This window comes from Ischnura elegans, chromosome 2, assembly GCF_921293095.1.
Source record: "Ischnura elegans chromosome 2, ioIscEleg1.1, whole genome shotgun sequence".
NCBI classification, from domain to species: Eukaryota; Metazoa; Arthropoda; class Insecta; order Odonata; family Coenagrionidae; genus Ischnura; species Ischnura elegans.
The window spans coordinates 137,447,914-137,470,000 of NC_060247.1; the positions used below are offsets into that span (position 1 = coordinate 137,447,914).

The window sequence follows — 22,087 nt, forward strand, 5'->3', positions numbered from 1 at the left end:
CTTCGCCAATGGGAAAGTGAGCCAATGGTCGCTTACGGAGATAGTCTTTTTTACACTGTCACCTTGGAAACCTTGGAAATGTTTTACTGCATAGAAATCTTCCAACTGTGGTTCATTGAGACAAAAAATAATATTAAAGGGTGCAAACGTCTTTGACGAGACGGATTAACCAGTTCATCATTTAATTGCTCAGGCTAAAAATGAAAATCAGCCTTCCGATATTCAACGAATTAGCGATTGGAAATGTTGCAATATTAACTATTCCTTGGAGCGAAAATATTCTATTTAATATTAAATTCGAAATTCTCGATATAAAAAAGTACACTAAGCCGAAGTATTTGTCTTTCAAATTACTAACAATTTAGTTTTTCAAGATTTCTTGAATTGAATACTTAGTCCAGATTGCTGTAATATAAGGTACGACATATTTTTTCTATTTTATCAACACGATTCGATGCCATAAATATTTAAGCGAGAGAATATGGGCACATTTTATACAAGAATAGAATTACATAAGATTATTATACCGATTTATGGAGCATTTCAACGAAAAAATTGAATGCAAATAAACCTTTGGTTGAGATACGCGTTTTTCTAGAGGGAAACAGTGCAACCACTGCACTCCATAAATAACTCGTGGCGCTTTGCTCTCCTACACCATTTCACTCCTTAACTGGTATTGAAAACACCTCGACAGTTTGCCAGTGGCATGCCATAGTTTAGAAGCCCAAGCTGTCTCATGTTGACCGTTATCTGCAAATAAAACCAAAGGCTTAGGGCAAGGAAGGGAGGCAATCAATTCCGACGACTTTCAGATCGAACCACCTCCTGGTTTATTTTGAAAGGCCGTTTTTTTGTGTTCGAGACTACCCGATCGTTATGCAACGAAACAATGAGACACCAAAATTTTTATTCAACATATCTACCCTCGTGAGTTAGTTTACCATACTTTATTCCGACAAATCAACTCTCACGATCATATAGCAATTAAATTCTGACAATCACTTGAAATATATTCGCAAGTTTATTCTCTACTCTGACATAATACTTATAAATACGACCACGAACGTTTCATCTGATAAAATACCGTGGATTAGAGATAAATAATAATAGCTTCACAGGTCGATTTCAGAAACTCGATCAGCCCGTATCTACGATAGCATCACTCAATTTTGTAAGTATCCATTGGGAATTTAATATCAAAAATAATTTAATTGTAAAAAAATTAAAAAAACGTAATGAACTAAAATGAAAAATACATTAACTTTACACATGTCATCTCTGAGAGACATACGAGTTTTCCACCAGATCAATTGCTGCATTACTTTGGAAGTTTCGATGGTCAAGTCGCCCATCATCATCGAGGCTTCACGATCGTCTTCCTGGTTTATTGCCACAATTTCTTTCTTAATCTGGTCTTTTAAGCCCAAATGATGATGGATTACACGACCACCGGAACGTCGGTAGTAATTCAGCAGTTCAGCAGGAAAACTCGTACAGCACCCATAAAATTTTGCCATCGTGTATAATTGTCCTTACATCCCATTAATTTTCTGCAAGATAAACACAATTAAGCACCTTTCTATTGTTTTTGGCCATTGAAACAATGTCCTGCTACATAAATGATATAGTTTTAAAATATCTACATGCAACTGGTTAATAAGACTTAAACGCCATTAGTATCCAAATTTAAAACGGAGTTACAAAAGAAGTATATCAAAAATAATGAATATTGTGCTTTTATGTAAAAATCGTCCTAGACGGTGTTAATCGTACCGAATTCTTTAGCATAATCAATAAATTGACAACAGAACTACGGTGCGATGTAGGTTTAATAATTTAAATGTGATTGAAAGGCAATTTAAGAGTTGAATTGCTATAATATATATTTTCTTTAATTTTGTGTATTTAATTGAGCTGAAGCGCGTACGAGGTGACTTTATAGTGCGCAAACGTGTATGCATAGCCCTGTTCATTCTCAATGATTTAAACTTCGGAATCCATCGAAGGGAGGCATAAATTCATGATGATTCAACATCCTTAGCATTTTTAAAACCAGGAATTCCCGAACCATCAACAGATGAATGAAATTTTCTTACGGCGCAGTTACGCAACTGAATTATGTGTCCGTGCGTGCGTACGGGCCCCGCAAGCACGCACCACCTCAGTCACTCGAGGAGAGGATTCGTTTCCGCCTGAAACAAAACCGGTCGGTCGGAAGACGGAAAAGTGAAAGTTGAACACGGCGAAAACACAACAGGTCCTGACCATGAAAGCAAATTGATTTCTACACCTATCTTTCCATAGATCGTTCGTTGCTTAAGTGGCCACCAATTTGACGCCGAAAGTTCCTGATGTAATTTTTTATGGCGATGTTAATTGGATTCATTTTCGGAACTTAAGTACTATGGATCGCAAACGTTTCACAACAAATCGAGTGTCGCCACCTACTCCCTTTGACAAATTTCGACTTTCTCAATTGCTGCGTATCATTTTAGGTACAGACATATTAGAAAGCCACAAAGAGAGCATAATGTGAAAACCTCACTATGCTTATTAAGCCATATAGAAACGATAAATAAGAGAGACATTTTGCCAAACGGATATATATGGGAAGCCATTTTACTTCCAAAAATATTAATGCCTTCAATAAATGCTGCGTGGGACTCACTGGTCAAATATTTTCAAAACACTCCTTTTATTTTTTGGCGTCCGAACACCCCCTGCCATACGCCTATGAATGCGGATGACACGATAGTAAGACCACCAAGGGGGAGACAGAGAGGCGAAATAAGGGTAGTCTATGAATCACTGGCATTCCGATAATTTACTATTTCCCGATAAATATATATTCGCGTAATTGCTTTTGACGTATTTCAAGGCTTAACACGCAATTTTTAACGCAATTAGATATAATTCAATATTAGGTATGGCTTAAAAATCTTTAAATTGACTTTAATACGAATGATGCCACCAATGATCATACTCATTCAATTCCATGAGGGAAATTTTAAGGGACTCTGAGACAGAGAAAACAAATCGCCAATCTTCAAACCACTGCAAAGAGGAGTCCCCGGTTCCATCTGCGGAAGCTTGATCCATGTTGTCCCATTTTGATTGATTTTCAAAAAAGCCCGCGACGATGACACCGTTTTTTCTCAACATGTGCAATATAATATTTGCATCCGCACAAATAACATTGAAAATTTATCATTTTGATTGGTTATATCATTTATATGCCCTAATTATGCATTGTTTTAGTGTACAATTAGGAAAATCACTCAGCCGACAACGATGCGAGCGGTGGCTTTTAAAAACTTATTTAAATCCGCGGTGGGTTGAGATAATTTACAATTAGAGAATCCTCTTCCATTGTAATATTCAAACGTGATTGGAGTCCCGAAACAGAGTCGAAGGTGAACATACTATTTTCTGTTTGGCACGTACAATCCGTGGAGAAGCATCCGGATTACGAGCAACCCCTCAGCACACACCATAATAATAACACTCTCTCCTTCTCTCTCTCCTTGCAGTCAACGTGTACCTTCTGATCGCGGGAGTCGTCAGTTTGACTTTCGCCGCTCTCCTTTGGGGCCTGCAACCCTACGACATTATCTTCAAAATGGTAAGTGTACCCTCTCATTAATAACAATAATAATTTTGGTTTCGTCTCGATCTGAACCCATGCCCTTAAATTGGACTTGCCACTACGGTTCACGATAAGGCCTACTATTGCCGCAAAAAAAGATAGAACACTGAATTTTCAGCATTTGTATGAAATTCTTCCGAATTTCCATAGGGTCGTGTAATATGTATAGGTCTAATCATACTTCATAAAACTACTACAATGAATCTTTAAATAGCGTTTTAAACGTAAACTATTAGCTTCTAATGTCGAAAGAGTGAATAAAAACACGCGAAAAAATATGAAAACGGTGAAACGGTCGTCAAATTCACGAGAAAAATGCACAAACGCACCCCGCGGCGATGCACACCACCAAAATGGCGATTTTCGATTTTGTGGTTTATTTTAAGTGAGAGCAACAACATAAACATTTCCTTACTTGAAGAGGTAGGAAATATTTTTTCGCTTAGCATACTTAACGTCGATATTCATGTACTTTTCTACGGCTCTGAAATCGAAATCTACCTTTCGAGCATTTTAAAAATCAAATAATGGGTACATTTTTATTTTAAAAGTTATTTACGATTTGAAAATGTCGTTCTCTCTACAAAAAAAAACAAATGAAGTGAGCCAATCAAATATATTGCCCGTGGCGAGATGAAATAGACGACTGTTTCGCCGTCTTCATAGTTTTTCGCGTGTTAATGATGTTCACTCTTTCGATCGTAGAAGCTAAATGTTTCCGTTTAAACACTATTTAATCGTTCATGATTGTAGCTGCATGAAGTATGATTAAACCTATATCATACACGACCCCATGGACCTTCGGTAGAATTTCATACTAATGCTTAAAGCTCAACGTTCTGCGCCGATTAACTGAAAACAACTTAATTTGACCTTGGGAAGGCAATTGCGGTAATTGATTAATGCTATCATGTTTTTCGAGTATCCACCCCGTTTTTTGCTGTCTGATGACGACATTTTTTCGGTAATTCCCGCCAGTATCTAAAGGCCAGAAGTGAAATTGTTAATCAATCGTTACACCCGGTGAACTGAATATGCTGCTAGGATTTCCAGCGAAACTATAGTTATCAGGCAACAAACTACTCCCGGGAAACGTATAGCAATATAATATGACACAATTTGGCGTAACTATGGATTTGGAAGCTCAAACTGAATTTCTGCGATCCAAAAAATAATTAAACTATATCCAGAAACACTCAGGAGATAGCCACACGGCTACGAACTGTGGCTTGACAGAAGCAACACGCGATGAAACGTCTTAGGCTATGTCTGTGGGTTCGCAAAAATTTTTAAATGGCGTATCTTGAATGTAATTGTACAATAGTCAGCGGAGACGCGATCGCATCTCTCTTTAAATTGACCGAAAGTAGTATTTAATGTTTAGTAGTAACATAATTTTGCTATTCGAGAACAGCAAAAAATTGTCCTCCAATTTTGATTTCAGGATTAATGGGCAGTTTGCGCAGCAATTGAAGGAATATTTCGTAATCTGGTCTGGTTCTTGATGAGTTGAGTTGCTGTGGATGAGTTGAGTATATAGGGATATGTTATATATATGAGTTGAGTATATAGGGATATGAGTTATAAGGATAGCATCCTTAGAGATCCTCATCCATCCAAAGAGATCCTTACTCTCAATCGGTCATTTTTGGCCGCGTATTACTCGGATAAAGTTATCCATCATCTAGAAAATTTCAGAGCATGTAAAGTAGACCATAGTCACCATAAGCCTCATAAATCATAGATAATATACATCTCAATCTGAAGATTTTATCTCAGTAATACCTCTAATGCAAATACTTCATCTTCGAGAAACAGCCATATGTTGACCAAAGTCTAAAATGCATATTCGAAAATTTCATCGCGATAGCATTGATTTTAAGCCCATCACCTTTCAATATTCTCCCCCTCCCTTATAACCACCCCTTCACCATCATCCCTCCCCTCACCCACCATGTCCAACACTTCGTTGGGCCTTTTCCCTTCCGCCCATCTGACCTTGTCCGTCCTCCTCCTCGCCCAAATCTCAAACATTTTCTGTCTTCCCTAATCCTTTTTCCTCGTCGTAAGCGAACATTGCTCTTCGATAACCTTTTCTGCTGTGCACAAGAGTGTGACTGCAATGCCCGCGCGGTCGAATTCTTTGCCTCTTCAAATCATTCAAGCCCGCACACAACACATTTCAGCTCTTTTCAACTTACCGCTTCTAGATTCTGGAATTCCAGACCAAATAACGTCCAATCATAGCATACCCGTCAGTTCTTTCGTCCCTTTAAAGAAAGATTGTCACCCGGATTTAACTTTGTTTACCAATTTCATTTTTGGTGTCGTCAAAACATTACTTTCTTGTGTATGTCAGTCTTGTTTTCTTTTGAACATTAAAAATTATATTTTTTGTTTCATTGATTTTGCTTTTATGATATTTTTTGTGAGCAGAATATCATAATGCAAGCTCTTTTCTTTGCTTCTGTGGGTTACCTCAGGGCATAGATTAATTCATTCACGGAGCATTAGCCTCCTCACATCAGGCATAATTTAGAATGCAGCATTAACAGAGACGTATTTTTCTACTGTAACACTGATTAGTCGTTCAGATGAATCCATGAAAGAGAAAAGACGTTCCTTTCAAAATTACCTTGGTAAAAAGTTTAATTGCGATATATATGAACCAATGTGATGAAACGGCAAAAATAAGGTGAAATACTTACCTGCAATTTCCCATGTTTACTGTTGGCACACAAAGTACACTGGAGTGCGCGAAATTGCCAAGCATTAATACGTGTTTTCTATGTTTTTTTGCCTCATGTAAACCATCCGCAGATAAAAATAATTAAAAATCTTCAAGAATCTAAAGTATTACCCTGAATGAGTAAAGTTGAATGTATGATTTATACAAATAGGGTATGTATATTATGTATATGTTATGTTATGTATTTATGTATATAGGCTATAAACTCATTCTTCAGAGGATCCTGTGCTTAAATTACGCCGGCGCGGAGAAATTTGTTTCGGATCGAGGCATTAACAAATGCATGCTCTTATTGAAGTCGAATCACGTCATATTTTATGACATTAGCCCTGCTCTGCGCCATATCCAATGTAAACTGGCTGATTGTGGTGACTGCCACTGGACTCACCGCCATACATATAAAACATATGCAGCAAATACGTGCACTTATTCGGCGAGACCATTCAATTGTTACGTTCAAGTGATCGCCGCCTTGATAATGACGGTCACCTGTCTTCGCGCGGGTCGATGTCTCTCCGGTCAAAAATGCGGATCAACCGTTATTCTTTGTCCGTCGAGAGAGAAGTGAAATCTGAGTGCGAATCGTTGAATGGTCGTGTGGTAATGTGTGTTTGGTTCATTTTCAGAAAGCGACGCTGAGGGAGGGGGGAGAGACGTTTGGCATTTGGAAGAAGCCGCCCGTGGAACTCTACCTCAGGGTATTCTTGTTCAACGTCACGAACAAGGACGAATTCCTGAGGGGGGAGGAGAAACTGCACGTCCAGGAGGTTGGACCGTACGTGTACAGGTGAGATTGGAATTGAGATGTGACATAATTCTTACATTAACGTCCGCCCGATTGATGAAAAGATAGTAATTTAGTTTGTTTTCTTAGTGAGTCGACAGATTTCGACTCATTTATCACCACTTTCAGTCTATATAGGGTGGCGTGAAATTTCTACACGTTATAATTTTAAATTTATAAACTACTGTCTGCGTATTTTATAACTTAACCAAAGTGTTTATTTGTTATAAAATAGAACTTAATTGGGAAAGTACTTAGCGGGAAGTGGGCTAGCATTGCTTTTAAGGCTCGTTGACCTCGTATTTATCCCGAAACAAATGTAACAGAATATAATATTTCTCACAATCCGTCACTATGGGGAGTTGCAGTCCAAATACTTTTTCTCCTTTCAGAAATTAAAGGTTGAGCATTTTCCGGGGTTTTCTATCGCAAAATCGAGGGAATTCTCCCAGCCCAGAATACTAAAGGACCGTAATAATTAGAAGGCGGAACACTGCCGTCTGTTACTCTGGCGCCCTCTTTTTTTAAAGGCTGTTATCCGAATACCCCTGCCATACGCTTTATAAGCCGGCTTGAAGGGCAGAAGGTTGATAGATACCTACGGATTTCCTTAAAGGTTTCTCAGAAAGTTCTAAGCACCAACTTAAAGGCGGTGTCAACATAAGTATTTTTTGTCCAACAGTTCGAAGATTCTGAGGTAGCTTTTATAAAAGGTACCCCTTTAGCACTTAATTTTGACACTTGCTCTTAAGTTCTTTTCAATTGATATCATTGTTATCCAATAGTACAATGTGGCGACTGCGTTTGTTTGCTGTTTGTTTTGCTCCCCTCACTTTAACACTAAGTGATAGTCCATACCTACTAATATCTTTCGCCAAATATAACCGAGAAACTCGACTACATCAAAGGCTATCCAGTCAAATATGTCGAAGGACTAATATAAACGCAATTCCGCCCACAGGCCCCTCCTATTGGCGTCACACAACTCAAAGATCGCCCAAAGTGGGTGGAGACCGCCGCCTCAAAGTTACCGAGCCTGCCCCGGGGAGAAAAACATTATTTTCGAGGCCACGCAAAAATTGGGAAATGTATTAGACTTGTCGATGAGGGAAAGAGGCGTTAGAGGCTGAGAGAAGGCCTTGCGTTTCATTGAATTTTGCGCGGTCGTCAGAGGCCAATTCCGCAAAGAGGTCGGAGGGGCGTATTTTGGACGTGGAGTGGTTTTGACCGACATTTGAGACCTTCCGATTTGATTTTGCGGACAGATTGGTCATGAAGAGTCAGCAAACTGCATGCTCATCAGCTGTTGGAATCGCTGAAACCCTTGAAATGGAATGAATTAAGTAAGAAAGCATAATCTAAAATGCTTTTTTATTCACTTTTGGAAATCGTGTGCTGTAATTTATAAAATGGAGTGAAAAGCTATCAATTTCCTGTACCGGGGAAGTTTCGAAGAAAATAATGAACAGTTACGATTAGATTGAATCTTATTACGATTGGATTGTTTCGAAACTATGATCTTGAGTTAATTATTAATCAGAAGGTAGGAAAATAACCAATTGTAATTGACTTAGAAATCATTATAACAATCACGTAACTATTTGCGTTGAATATGAACAGAAGATCATTTCTGTTACAAAGAAAGCGTAAAAAGAATTGCTTTATGGTATTTTAAAATTTAATTTCCCTTAAAAATTAATATCGCTAATTTCATGCAGCATTCAACTTTTGTGACACTAAAATGTAAGCATGCATATACATATAGCCGTGGGTGTTTTACATTACTACGATAAAGGTGTCTCCCCTCGGGCAGTAGATGTGAGTCACCCGTCGCGCATTGAAAACGGGTTTACAAAAGTCACCACTCACGTCGCTCACTCCACAGCGATCCGGATTTCATCGGGGAAATAAGCTGAAATTTTAAGCGCCATTTATTTTCGTTATGATAGGACATATGAGATTCATAATTTTCAATAGTATTCCCGGCCAGTACAAATACTCCATTAAAAATCATATTTTATAAATGCGCTCATGTCCACGCTGCGGGCATTTTTGGAATAGATTAAAAACTAGAATCACAACTATGGCATAAGTGCCTGCTCGCTCCAGTCTCCATACATTCCGCACATCGCCCTACGCAGTTCGCGGGCGACAGGAAATCCCGCCTTCGTTCAGTGACGTCGTCTCCGAAAGCGAGAAGCGAATGAAGTCACTCCCCCTTCCATAACTCACTCGCCGACCTTGAACTGCTTCGCCATAAAAATCGCCGCAGTCGACGGTTTTCTCCGATCCAGCCGAATGTATCAATGGAGGAGAGAATGATCATCGTGAAAATAGTGGGGCCGGGGAAAGTCCGGCACGTGTACGCCAACCGCGTAACGTCGCGTCGTGGGCTTCCGGCAGAATGAACGCAATGGATCACACACAATCGGAGAAAGGTCTCGGCTCATCATGTCCATGTTACCTCGCACCTCCCGCCGATGGCGGACGCAGGAAAAACTTAAGGGGGAGCACAAAAGATATCTTGCGTTACCTTCACTTTTATCGTAATAAAAACATGATCAAGTCACGAGCAAAGTTGAGAGATTAAGCTGAAGATGAAGTGAATGAACTGAGATGGGAGAAGAAGGAGGAAAGGGAATTGTGGATCAAACAGATTTGAGGTTTAGATGGAAGAAAGAGATAGGAGGGATGCGAATTAAGGAAGTAGCGTGGGAATAAGAGGGCTGCAGTGTATCAAGCTTATGGTTGTCATGATAGGAATGAATGGATGAGCCGATTGACGCATCGTAGAACGCAGAGAAAAAATATTTTGGGGCCAAGACACGTCGTCCGTAATTTGAGCGTCACCCGCCAATGGCTGGCTGTGACTTCTGCAGCTCGATTCTGTAAATGTGATATGGCCGTCACAAGCGGACTTCGTCAATGTATTCACGGCTTTGACGCTGGAGCGATTCTGAAACTTTTTAATGACGTCACTCTCACTGCCGCGTCCGTGAAAGTATTCACGCCCAAGAGGGCCCGTGGCTTCGTCGCGGCAATGCGCTCTAATTATTCATTGTGAATTTACGCTGTGATTGATAATTAATAGCACATTATTCATTAATTACGATGGCGGCTATTTTATATTGGCACTTCCCATAAAAAATATGTATTAAAAACACATAAAAGAAATGCGTAAAGTTAAATTTACATCCGCGTACTATTTAAATTGATTGGTCTTTATTGCGATTGAAGTTAGTGAGAATTTAAAATTTGCGCTGAGGGTTTGGCAATTATCTTATATTTGTGCATCTGCTAGAATGTACAGGTCAAATACTCACAACTTAATGTTCATAATAATTTGGAGTAGAACCAATGGTAAAAGTATTGTGCGGTATTGAATGTTAACAGATTTGTTTAATATTTGTTTCGTAAGTTCAAGCCTTCGATTTGCTTTTATAAAGGAGAATGGAGGCTCTTTACATAGCTCCGCTACTGTTGCATGAGCATCAATGTCGACCGAGGCAATAGATGCACATACTTCGGCGGCAGATACGCGATATCAACAATCCCTTCGAGATGCGGGAAGAGGATTTAAGAGGCTTGTCCCGCGTATCTCGAGGATTGGCGATGGATACTGTCACTGAGCTCACACCACGATTAATTCGTAGACGTTTAGGTGGCTTGCCGGGCATGATTTAGTACGTTAAGGTAAACATTAATCATCCATTCCATCTCTTCCATGCATTATTGCTGCCGTTCAGTAACACGACCAACATGATTCTTTTTTCTGTTGACATAATAGAAATACTAAGACATGTAAACATCTCGTCCTCCAGCAGAAACTGTTAATAATCAACTCGTATTCGCGCCAGAAACATTTTCACCAGTATAAATCGTGAATAGTGGCATGTGCTTGCACAATCAGACATAAATATATGCACCATAGCCTATTTAAAATTATGTACTGAAATGATGAGAACAGCTCAAACGCATACGAGAATGAACCATTATTAAATAATAAAATAACACTTGTTCTCATTCCGCGTAAGCATTTGCTCCATATTATGAGAATTGAGTAAAGAAGTATTATTTGCTTTGGGAGTGAATATTTCGCGGCATTGTATATGTTTCTCTATGGTAACTGAAGTTGCAGTTGGCCACTGAAGTAAGTTTGTGTCGGAGATTCTGATTCGTTCCTCGCATCCGCACAGCTACCAACATAATATACTGAAGTGATCGTTCGCAATCCGTCAAATATCTCACGACACAGGCTTGCAGGATCGCTTGAACGTCTTTCACGGTGAGAGGCGTGAGAACTCCACTGTGGTTCGAAGCACGCGAAGCACAGATATCACATTTACAGAATCGAGCTGCTGGCGTAGGTGAATATAGGAAAGCGTCATCAAGTAGACAACAAATATAAAAAACATGAAATGTAAGAGAATTTTGCATTAAAGATTTCAATTTACTTAGGGTCCATTTATCGTTGCGGCTAAATCATATTTGACTCCCAATAATTCGGCTGAAGCCTCGAGGTAAATGGGTACACTGTAAATATTAAATTAAAATTCCATTTCAACGAAAGAAATTTGAAATCGCTCAAATTTTTATTAGCTTAATGGATGAAGCGCTTCTCAAAATTGAATGAAAATTGGAGTGAATAATTTAGTCTTCACTCGGGCCGGCTTTAAGGGGAAGAGCTGTGGATATCATCCACTCAACCTCGAGCGCAATTTATAACTCACGTTTTCACGCATGAATGCGATTTAGGATTCAGCGAGAAAGAAGCTACGCTGATGGTTTATCGAGGAAAATAATGAAACCGTCTGATGCACTATGTCATCAGGTCTACTGCCATGGCTTCGAGGATACACCTTCCTCCACGACTCAAAATAATAAGTAATTGGATCGTAAGTTGTGAAATCCATTAGTTGTGAAATCCATAAGTAGTGAAATGACAGTACCTACCATGTCTATTTTTTTATATGGCAAAGCCTGGCAGATTTTCTCCTGACAGTGTGAATATATTTACCTCATTGTATAAGAATAAAAAACTAATCGAGAGAACATTTATCATTCTTTAACAATGAAAGCTCCCGAAAAAGAGAAAGGATTAAGTCCATCGGATTGCGCGAGAAGTACGCGTCGATTCAAAAAAAGGTAAAATGCGGGTCTCAATGCAAACAATCTCTACCACAATCAGTTAATTATTAATTTTTTTAATAAGCCCATTGCATCCTTTCGTAATTTACATGACAAAAATTACCATTCTATCTCAATTTCTCGCTATTCACCTCCAGTTCTTTTATACTATTTGAAATTTAAAGCTTCAACAAGAAGCACTGTAATAACGCAACCAACAACATTATAATGCATTTTTACTTCAATTACAAGATAAATTTATCGAAAACAATTTAAATTGTGAAATGATAGTACCTAACAGGACTACTTTTTATCAAGTAAATCCTGGCAGATTTTTTCCTGCTTTCCTGAATATCTTTACCTCATTGTAAAAACACTGATCGAGAGAAGATTTATCATCCTTTAACTATAAAAGTTCCCTTTCTGCAATCCGACTGTAAATGGCATTACATTCAAACTCACGCCGAATTACTAATTTCTTTCATAATCGCTGTTAAATCTTTGTTATTAGTACAACTGTTCGTCAAAACTGTGTTGCTATAAGTTTCAGAGAAAAATGTGATAATTTTCATATAAAAATTTTATTTCAAAAAAACACGAATTGCAAAAGAAAATTATTCGAAGGAATTATAAACCTCCGTGAATGAAATCCCTGCGTCAAAACAGACGGCGCTCTCCGTTTTATTTGAATGGGCTTTAAAAAACGAAAAAATTAACCGCGACACTAAAAGCAATGATTACTTAATGTACTGCGAAATCGGGGTCCGGGGGACCAGTTGCGAAAAATTAGATTATTACATAAACCATTTCCTGGAAAAACATGCATACATTCGCTTCTTTGCTGATCTGTGAAACGTTTCTATTGATATCGGTCTGGCCAACATTCTCTTTTATATCTTTAAATAGATCGTTGATATTGTGACGCAGTATACTTCAGTTTCTTCTAATAATGGCAGCATTCATTTTTATTTAATTATGCATACATATTCCTTAGTATTGCAAGATATCACCTCGAGGTCCTGAATATCAATGCGAGTTATAACATGATATCCAAAGGAAATGTAGACTTTATGTCACATATTCACATTTTTACAACGACAATCGATGAAATACGACTGGAGACACACATTTTTGAACTCTAAATCAAAATGATAATTTTCACCGTGGAAGAGACACAATGCTAATTCTCCTCAGTCATTCAAATTCATTATACGGCTCAGCGCCATTTCAAATGGCTGTCGATGCCCGGCTCGCTTGATATTTGAATAATTTTGGAGTATTTCTATGTACCGTGTTTCTTAATTATTGCTAACAACTTCCTTAATGGCACACATGAAAAATGTCTCATAAAATTGCAATGAATTCTTTCTCCTGTGGTCTCACCTGAAATAAACGCACCGAACTTTCGTGATAATGCGACGATGGAGCGAAATTCACTAAAAATTCGCAAAATATATTTGTTTCGCAAAAATTCTCCTTTCCACTCTTCCACTCGCGAAATGTTAACCTGACCCTGAAAATAAAACAGCGGATTAGTGTGAATTAGGGTCTTTTCTTAAACACGATCGTCCACGATTCAAAATTTAAAAAACGTCACTGTTACAAGCACGCAATTAATGTTTTTTTCATGATCTACGGCATTATTTACGGCTGGCCGAGAAATAGCGGAGATCGTGCTAATTACGTACGAAAAACGGCAAATGACGAAAAGAGGGCGGAGAAGGTGAACTGACACACGCTGCCACGGTATTTGAACCTTTTAATAAGACAATATCCTTTCAGAATTGCTTTAAGAGTTAATTTTTTTAATCGATGAAAACGATATTATGGCAATGCGGTATAAATTGAATACCTATTTTGTTATACATACCAAATATACCGGAAATAATATGCCAAATATATTTTAAGCCAATTTTTAATAAGAGAATATTTTATTTTTATGACGAAATACAAATCATATAACGAAATTATAGACCGAAATTGACGGATTTAATTGACGAAATTTTAGGATTTCAATCACATTATATCTTTTCCTCTATCCAGATCATATCATATGAGTAATTTCACATTTACTGTTTTGAATATTTCACTCAAGGTTTCAAAAGCGCCAAAATACACATGGATGGACACACAGAATTCCCATGCCGACAGAGTCCACCCAGGCAGCTGAAAGAGTTTGTTTGCCCCCGGCTTAGACGATCGCAATCGAAACAAAACCGACAAGGCGCAAGGAAAGAAAGAGGTCAGTGCCACACGCGTCCATTCGTCAAAGCATCGAAGACAGTTGAACATCGCCTCTTCGACCGAAAAACGCAAAGACCTCGAGCGAAAAAAAAAACATTTCTATTGGATTAATTTTTTCACAGGCATATAAGGTATTGGCATCTTCTCCGCCTTCCGCACGGGCCGCGCTTAGTTCGCGATGTATTCTTTTGAGCGATTCCTCCTATCGATGAAAGGTTTCCCCGATCGAGTAATAGGATCTGACCTCTAATGGCGTCACCAACTCATGATAAGTGGGTACTTTCGCATTTTCTCATTTTAAAATCACGAAATAATGGCTGCACGATGATGATTCCTTTTTCGGCATAACTTATAAAAGTCTTACATTGACCCAAGTCTTAAATCCTTAGCGATTTCGTATCAGAGTGAACTACCCCAACAATGTCGCTGGGAAAGACAAATTTTTCATTGGCAGTCAATGACGTATGCACACCACTGCATTTACAAGAGTTAATTTTCTGGAGTGGATGAAAACCGAATTCATTGGGTTGGTCCTTCATGCCGATTCAAAATCTTAACGGTCAAAACAGAAGTTCGACTTTTAACAAGAATAGATAATTAATTTATGCTTATGTAACACGCATTGAGAATAAGACACACTTGGATCATAGCCCTTCGCCGTCTTTTCGACCGAAAAATCCCGAAGCCTCGAACGAAAATAAATGCCTCCACTGTTTAGTAATAGAATAGCATGGTATGTCCTTCCATGTAATGACTGAACGTAGCTGAGCTTGAAGAATATTCCTGAAGTGTCCGGACTGGCAAGATCCATTGTGGATACCGAGGTCGCGCTCTGCATTGGGACAATGTTTGCAACCGCTAATGGTACAATTGCTTACAATCGATTAAATAGTGACTGTGCAAGAGGAATAGCACCCCTCCACCTCCCCCGAACTGAGTTCACATATACCTACTTATTTATATATATGCCACTGCATCCGATATTAGTGACGATGGTGACTTTTCACTCCTAGGTTTCATCTATGAAACAACACTTTGAGGAGTTTTGTAGTTTTGACTGAATCTATTGGCGTGTGCACGGCAAAGAAAACTTATTATTTTGATAATTTGCCTATGATTTTGCAAAGAATACGTTTGTCACTGAGTCGATCGTCGTGATACGCTCCCAACTTTCTTCATGAAAGGTCACCAAGACGTACTGATCGAACAATGATAGATTTGATGGAAGGGAAGCACAGGTTTAAATGAAAATAAAATGTCCCCCATTTATCCGGTATCCAATAAAAAAGCCGAATTTCATTCATCGTCAATAGGGTTCTGGTTTACTCACTCCCGCAAGAAGAACCGTTCATTGAGGAGAAGGAAGTGCTCACGAGAGTGTACGTAATGATGAAAAACGCGAGGACCATACCCAAGCCCAATGATAAGCCGAGAAGCGATCAGCGACCCGCTAAGCATTAATTCGTACATCACCAACGTATCTGCGATAGTGTTATGGCCGTCTTTTTTTGACGCGATTAGCTCAAGAAGAAGTCGACGGAAGTAAAATAGAATGAAAGATATGCACCTTGGAATATTTATATGGAAAAGGTAATCAGAATCAAGGATTGAAGAACACTGAAGTACGAAGCGACGAAAAATACGTATTGCATTGGGCATTAATCAATCAGAGCTTGCTGAAAACGATTTGAACTTGAGTTCAACGATTGGCGGGCAAATAGAGGCGACGTGTGCGTGGCAGCAATGACCTACAGCTCGAGTGGTTACGAGCCGCCCGCCCTTGGATCACTTTCTCCTCGATCACAGAGCAGAAGGCGACCGCGTCCATTGAAGAGGATCAAATCGATCGGAATGAATGCACTCTCGTGTGAACACAATTAACGGCCTCACCTCGGCACCCAAAACATCAACTCATTTCAAGAATTCAGTTGATGGCCGGGAGAGATTAATTTATGACCGACAAAATGAAGCCATTCTCTGGTGCGTTTAAAATGTATAAAAAATGCTGAATTGGCGATATCATGACGCCATTAGAGATCCTATCTATTGATTCGATTAGGAAGGACCGCTGATTGAGGAAGACAGGTGTTGTGGTGCCACTACGAACCACCTGACGCTTATGCTCAATACGGAGGTGTAGCTGTGGAAAGAATCTCTAAGACGTCATCAACTTATCCGCATTAGGATCGAGGCCATTGATGTTTCCGCGGTCGGTTAAGGCCCTACGCAGTTGGCCGGAGAAGCGTACTGATCCAAATACCTACAGATACGGGGCTCTTTACTCTAATGCAATCAACGACAACTTCAAAAAAACGGCGAAAAAACCTGTTGTAATACTTGTTTTTGCAATGATGGCTTTACAATGGTCATAATTACGCTAGCTTATGTCCCCAAGGGACAGCCGCAAAATAACTTTGTTCTGAAATTAAATTTTGACACATAATTATTTTCAAATACACCAACGGATGAAGTTCGCCATGAAAACATATTTGACTTAGCCGGGATTCGAACCCGGATCTCCCGATTGTCGATCAGGTGCGTTAACCAGTCCCACCTGACCGGCAATCGGGAGATCTGGGTTCGAATCCCGGCTAAGTCAAATATGTTTTCATGGCGAACTTCATCCGTTGGTGTGATAAACTTTGCACCCGTGCGCGTGACTGCGTACGAAGCCACTTGTTCCTGCAGCGCTTTGCTAATTATTTTCTTTAGTTAGTAATATCGCACATTGGCTTTGAGTACACTACCCTTATGGCTGCCTCAATTTTAAAAATATTTCCTTATCTTATAAAATAGAATATGGGTATATTTTCAGCAGAATATCAAGTATTCAAGTTTGCCGCGTATAACAGCGAGAGATGGAATGGTTAGCTCATCATGACTGAAAATTCTTCAGAAAAGCGATGGAACAATCTCCTCCAAAATCAGCTCTAATACTGTCTTAGTAATAATCCATGCAAAATTTGTTCATGGAACTGGCTTCGACCATTAATGCTTCATCGTCAACGGAAGCTCCAAACTTTTCGGGCATACGAATGTATGTAAAAGTTTACAAGATGGGGCGAAATGCGATGGAGGCAGTGCAGCCAAACTGTTTGGGGGGAGTAGAGCCACGCCGAGCCATCGTGCAGCTTGGGAAATCGTTCAAAATAATCTAAAAAATTGAGTCGAACTTTCGGCTTTTAACTTTTTAATATTATTTTTTACTTAGCTGGACTTAGTTACCAAAGAAATTGAAGCGAAAATGTAAGGTACTTGCAAGATAGCTGAGTATTTTATTATACGGTTACTAAGGTGATTTCAAAAATTTCGCTTCGTTGTAATTTTGATGCACTCATCCCTGAATACGGTCGAAGGAAAGAGTGAAACTTAAGTGATAATAATTGACCAATGATTACAATGATAAGTTCAAACCTCGATTACTCATCCTCACCAGCTGTAAAGGCCGTTTTACACGGTACACGGAATTGCGCAATCTGACGAACGTACGAAGGTGCAATCAAAACTGCGTCGTGTAAAGCGGTCAATTGCTAGAACACATGCGAGAATTCGAGACGGCAAAATAGCCCCTGTTCTAATTTCGTTCATGCATACGCGCAATTCCACGCCATTTTATAAATTAATGCAGCTCCAACCTGCGCAATTCCGTGCCCCGTGTAAAACGGCCTTGAAGAAAAATGGGAGCAAAAACTGCTGCATAGTTTAAAGCCAAAGCATTAGGAAGAAGCCAAAGCCAAGAGAATTATTTCTATGATTATTATTACGAGCAGTGACTGGGAGAAAAACACACAATAAGATGTGCAACAAATGAAGGGGCCGACCCGTGATCAATTCCCTTCATCTGACTCCGGTTAGACCACCTGAGGTCATAAGATCGAAGGATTACGGAAATCAAAAGGAGGAATATCCCAAGGTCACGGCAATCGGCCATCCACTCAAAAGTCATTTATCCACTGACCACTGAGCCACTTATGTCAAGATGGGAAGACATGACGACCAGCACCTATTGTATGTTTGCTCAGTCGGAAGTGATTGCTCTAGGACAGTAGGTAGGAAATTGAAAGCCAACGGATCTCAAGGGTCATGCAGCAACTTGGCTAATTACGTCTCCGCGGAGACAGAAAAAGGGCGTAGGCCCATAGTAATCCTTGTTGAGGTGAGGTCCATCCTTCGCATTTCAACTCGCCGTGTGACGGGTCGAGCCAACCTGACAATGACCCCTTTTTCCGGAAGCAGAGGAAAGTGCATCCCGGCATGCACTTGCAACCGCCGCGTGGGATGAGATGCGAGGATGCTGAAACACACCTCCATCCTTTCAAGGCCTTCGGAAATTATATTCTATTGCCTTGCATATCATATGATAGAAAGTTCAAGACTCGAAGGCTATGTACTACCCGTAGATTGATTCCACCAGCGACCCATTTAACGATTCTATTACTCCAAAGTAGGGAACGATGGCGTTTAAATTTTGTACAGCGGCGTGGCTTATTAGCCCGAATATAACACTTACATTATTGAAATTAAAACAGCTGAAGACATTTCAAATATAAAAAATAAATTTCGGAGTATGTTATAAGCTGTATCGTCCAGGAAATATTAGTAATGCATCGCTATGGCAACTTGTTACTTTTTACGTTGTGATGAAGGCGCAATTGAAGTGATATTTATTATTATTATTTAAGGTGGGAATAAATCACCTCTCCATATCAGAAAGGCGATCCGAATTACAGGCGGGAATAAGCTTTATTTGGGGCTCTTAAAAGATTTCTACATCCGTGATTGTATGATATATCAACTTATTTACTTTTCAGTGGTATTTCTGGAGGGGCAAATACTCCATTGCTGATATTGGTAATGTGCGGCCGACTTTCCACTCATTACCTCGCCAATGATTTTTTTAACCGATTCATAAAGCCTGAATTACGCCATTTCGTCCTTTAGACTGTTTTAAGCGATCATTTAGCGCGACGGCTCCAAGGATGGAAATCACATCCTTTTTTTTTCATTTCTCGGCCCGCCCCTTTCTCCGTCGCTGAGACCAGGGACGCAGCGAGGAATTAGAGCTGGGGGGAGGGGGGTAGTTTAGGTGCAACGAATACCGGGGTGTGTGTGGGTGTGGAATACCCACATAGTGAGTTTTACGGCTTTCTGAGGGATATTTTATTAATCCTTACACTATTCTATTAGTAATATCAATGCAATTAAGTGAAATGGATTAAACTAAAAAATTTCTCTGAGCTCTCGGGGTGGGGGGGGGGGGGGTTTATCCCCCCCCTCGCTGCGCCACTGGCTGAGACTGTCTTTCATAAAATCATCCGAAGCACGGCCACGAAACAGCGATTGAAACGCCACGTTTGGCTTTTAATCGAACGACAGTTTTAAAAGGCGGGGAGTGACGGAATAGGCGATGGGAAAAGGGATAATTCAAGAAATGATGGGGCGATTACTCATTTTGTCCCTGATAATTAACCTATCCTTAGAGCTAAAGGCGATCGCGTGGTTAAGACGCGACATGGATATGGGATGGGCCGGGCCGTGAGCCTGCATGCATGCAGTCTGCCCGCAATATGTAGGTGCAAACGCGTCAATGATTTTCGTTGATTTTCAGAGAGGTCATCGAACACACGGCCATCCGGTTCAACGGCAACGGGACCATCACTTCCATTCCCCGCCACCCGCTGATTCTGGTGCCCGAGATGACCAATGGCAGTCCGTCGGACATCGTCCACGTGCCAAACATCGCCCTGCTCGTAAGTTGATAGAGGCCATCATCCATTTCAGGGGCGCAGCTAAGAATTAAGGCTAAGGGGGGTTTTAGGCGCAACTAATACTTTGGGGTGTGGGGGTATTGCACACCCGCAAGGGTAATAGTGTAATTCAAGATCCCAGTACTACATTATAATCCAAATTACAGATCAATCGGATCATGTGACCTGAGAAGAGATTCCTAAGTCTCGTGATTTCCCTCGCAATCTTCGAGGACTGTCCACAGATGCGCATCTACTTGAAAGGGGTAGTAGCATCATCCAATTGTTTTGAGTTGAATGCTTCAATATTTCTAGCTGGGAAAAAACATTGGCCCTATCATCAACAATTATTCAAAAGGAGTTTGATCTGTGCAACTGTCGTCACACGTCTCATGAGTCACGCTGCGCGCATTACGGGGTGCGCCGAAAAATCATTTTTTCTAGATTAAAGTTACAATATGCGCGTAAGACGCCTTTTTATGTCTCACCGCAAATTCAGCTTCCAAAAGGCAAAATGTGAACTCATTCCACTCGAAGCATTTGGGTAGGCTGCACTCGGCACTTGTTTATAATTCTCACCCCTCTCAAAGCCATGATAATTCTTTAAATAATCTTTCAACTTCGTGAAAATATTACTGAAAGTTCTACTCATCATTGGTTGTTGCCAAATAGGATTATTTGCAGTGATTTCTTCTCCATAGTTTTTTTTTCTCGAAATTAATCCTGAATTTCCAAACAATTATAAACTTTTTGAGATCAGACGACAGCGGTTCACATTATCTGAAAAAATTGAAAAATTTTCCGATCTGTCATAAGTTGAAAATTTTCCGGCACAAGGAAAATCTGATCCCGAAAAGAAGTCATTTTTCTGCCCACCATTGCGCGTAATGCGTGACAATCATGCCATGATCCTCCGTTGCTACCGTAAACAGCGTGACGTCAGTGTTTCGTGTTGACGTTTGGACCAGAGGTGCCGACTTACAAAAAATATTGGGGGGGCCCAAACCGGGGATCTTTCCCCGGGAAATTTTATAAGAAGCGAATTTTAAGTTTTTTAAGCATTTTAGAAGAGTCATATGATCAACATTAGAACCCTGATAACTCGAGTCTCGATATCTGGACACTAGGGGAAAATCGACAAGCCAGTCACATTTTTTCCTCACACCCACAACGAAGTTTTGAGGGGGCTCGGGCCCCCTCAGGCCCCTTGGAGTCGGCGCCACTGGTTTGGACCAACGGCCAAAGTGATGATGGGACCAAATGAGCATAAGTATCTGTTAATGTGCAGATGAATGAAGGTAAAGCGCACGCAGAATGTAACCGATATGCGTGTTATATTTGCAGAGCATGGCGAATGTGTTGGAGGGATCGTCGTACTTCACGCGCACCGGCTTCAACTTGATCGTCCGCCAGACGGGATCGGAGCCGATAGTGCAGATGACGGCCGAGGAATTCATGTTTGGATACCAGGACCCGCTCGTGGGACTCGGCAACACGCTGCTCCCATCCTGGATCCACTTCGACAAACTGGGACTCATCGACAGGGTAAGCAAGCATCTTATCACACCACTCTAACGATAGTTTCCCACGAGGCGCAAGCTAATGCGATCGTGCCAAAGTAGGTACCTTTCGAAATTCATCGTATAAAGCCGTGAGCTGCAATGGAGAATGTGCAAATGCAAGCACGCGATGAATTAGCCCTCTCCTGCAAATTATGAAACGATTCTACTCCTGATTGAGCGAGATAGGTAGCTTCAAAATGCAGTGTCGCGCAAAACAGACTTCGC

At 40.2% G+C, this 22,087-nt stretch overlaps 1 protein-coding gene across 1 annotated transcript in view; it reads left to right on the forward strand.

Annotated features, from left to right (window-relative positions):
* Positions 1 to 22,087, forward strand: part of LOC124154680 (scavenger receptor class B member 1-like) — a 77,725-nt gene that overhangs the window by 2,899 nt on the left and 52,739 nt on the right. Inside the window, exons 2-5 of the mRNA XM_046528557.1 lie at positions 3,534 to 3,625; positions 7,025 to 7,185; positions 20,162 to 20,303; positions 21,645 to 21,845. Coding sequence (XP_046384513.1) covers positions 3,534 to 3,625; positions 7,025 to 7,185; positions 20,162 to 20,303; positions 21,645 to 21,845 — 596 coding nt within the window. The remainder of the gene's footprint in view (positions 1 to 3,533; positions 3,626 to 7,024; positions 7,186 to 20,161; positions 20,304 to 21,644; positions 21,846 to 22,087) is intronic.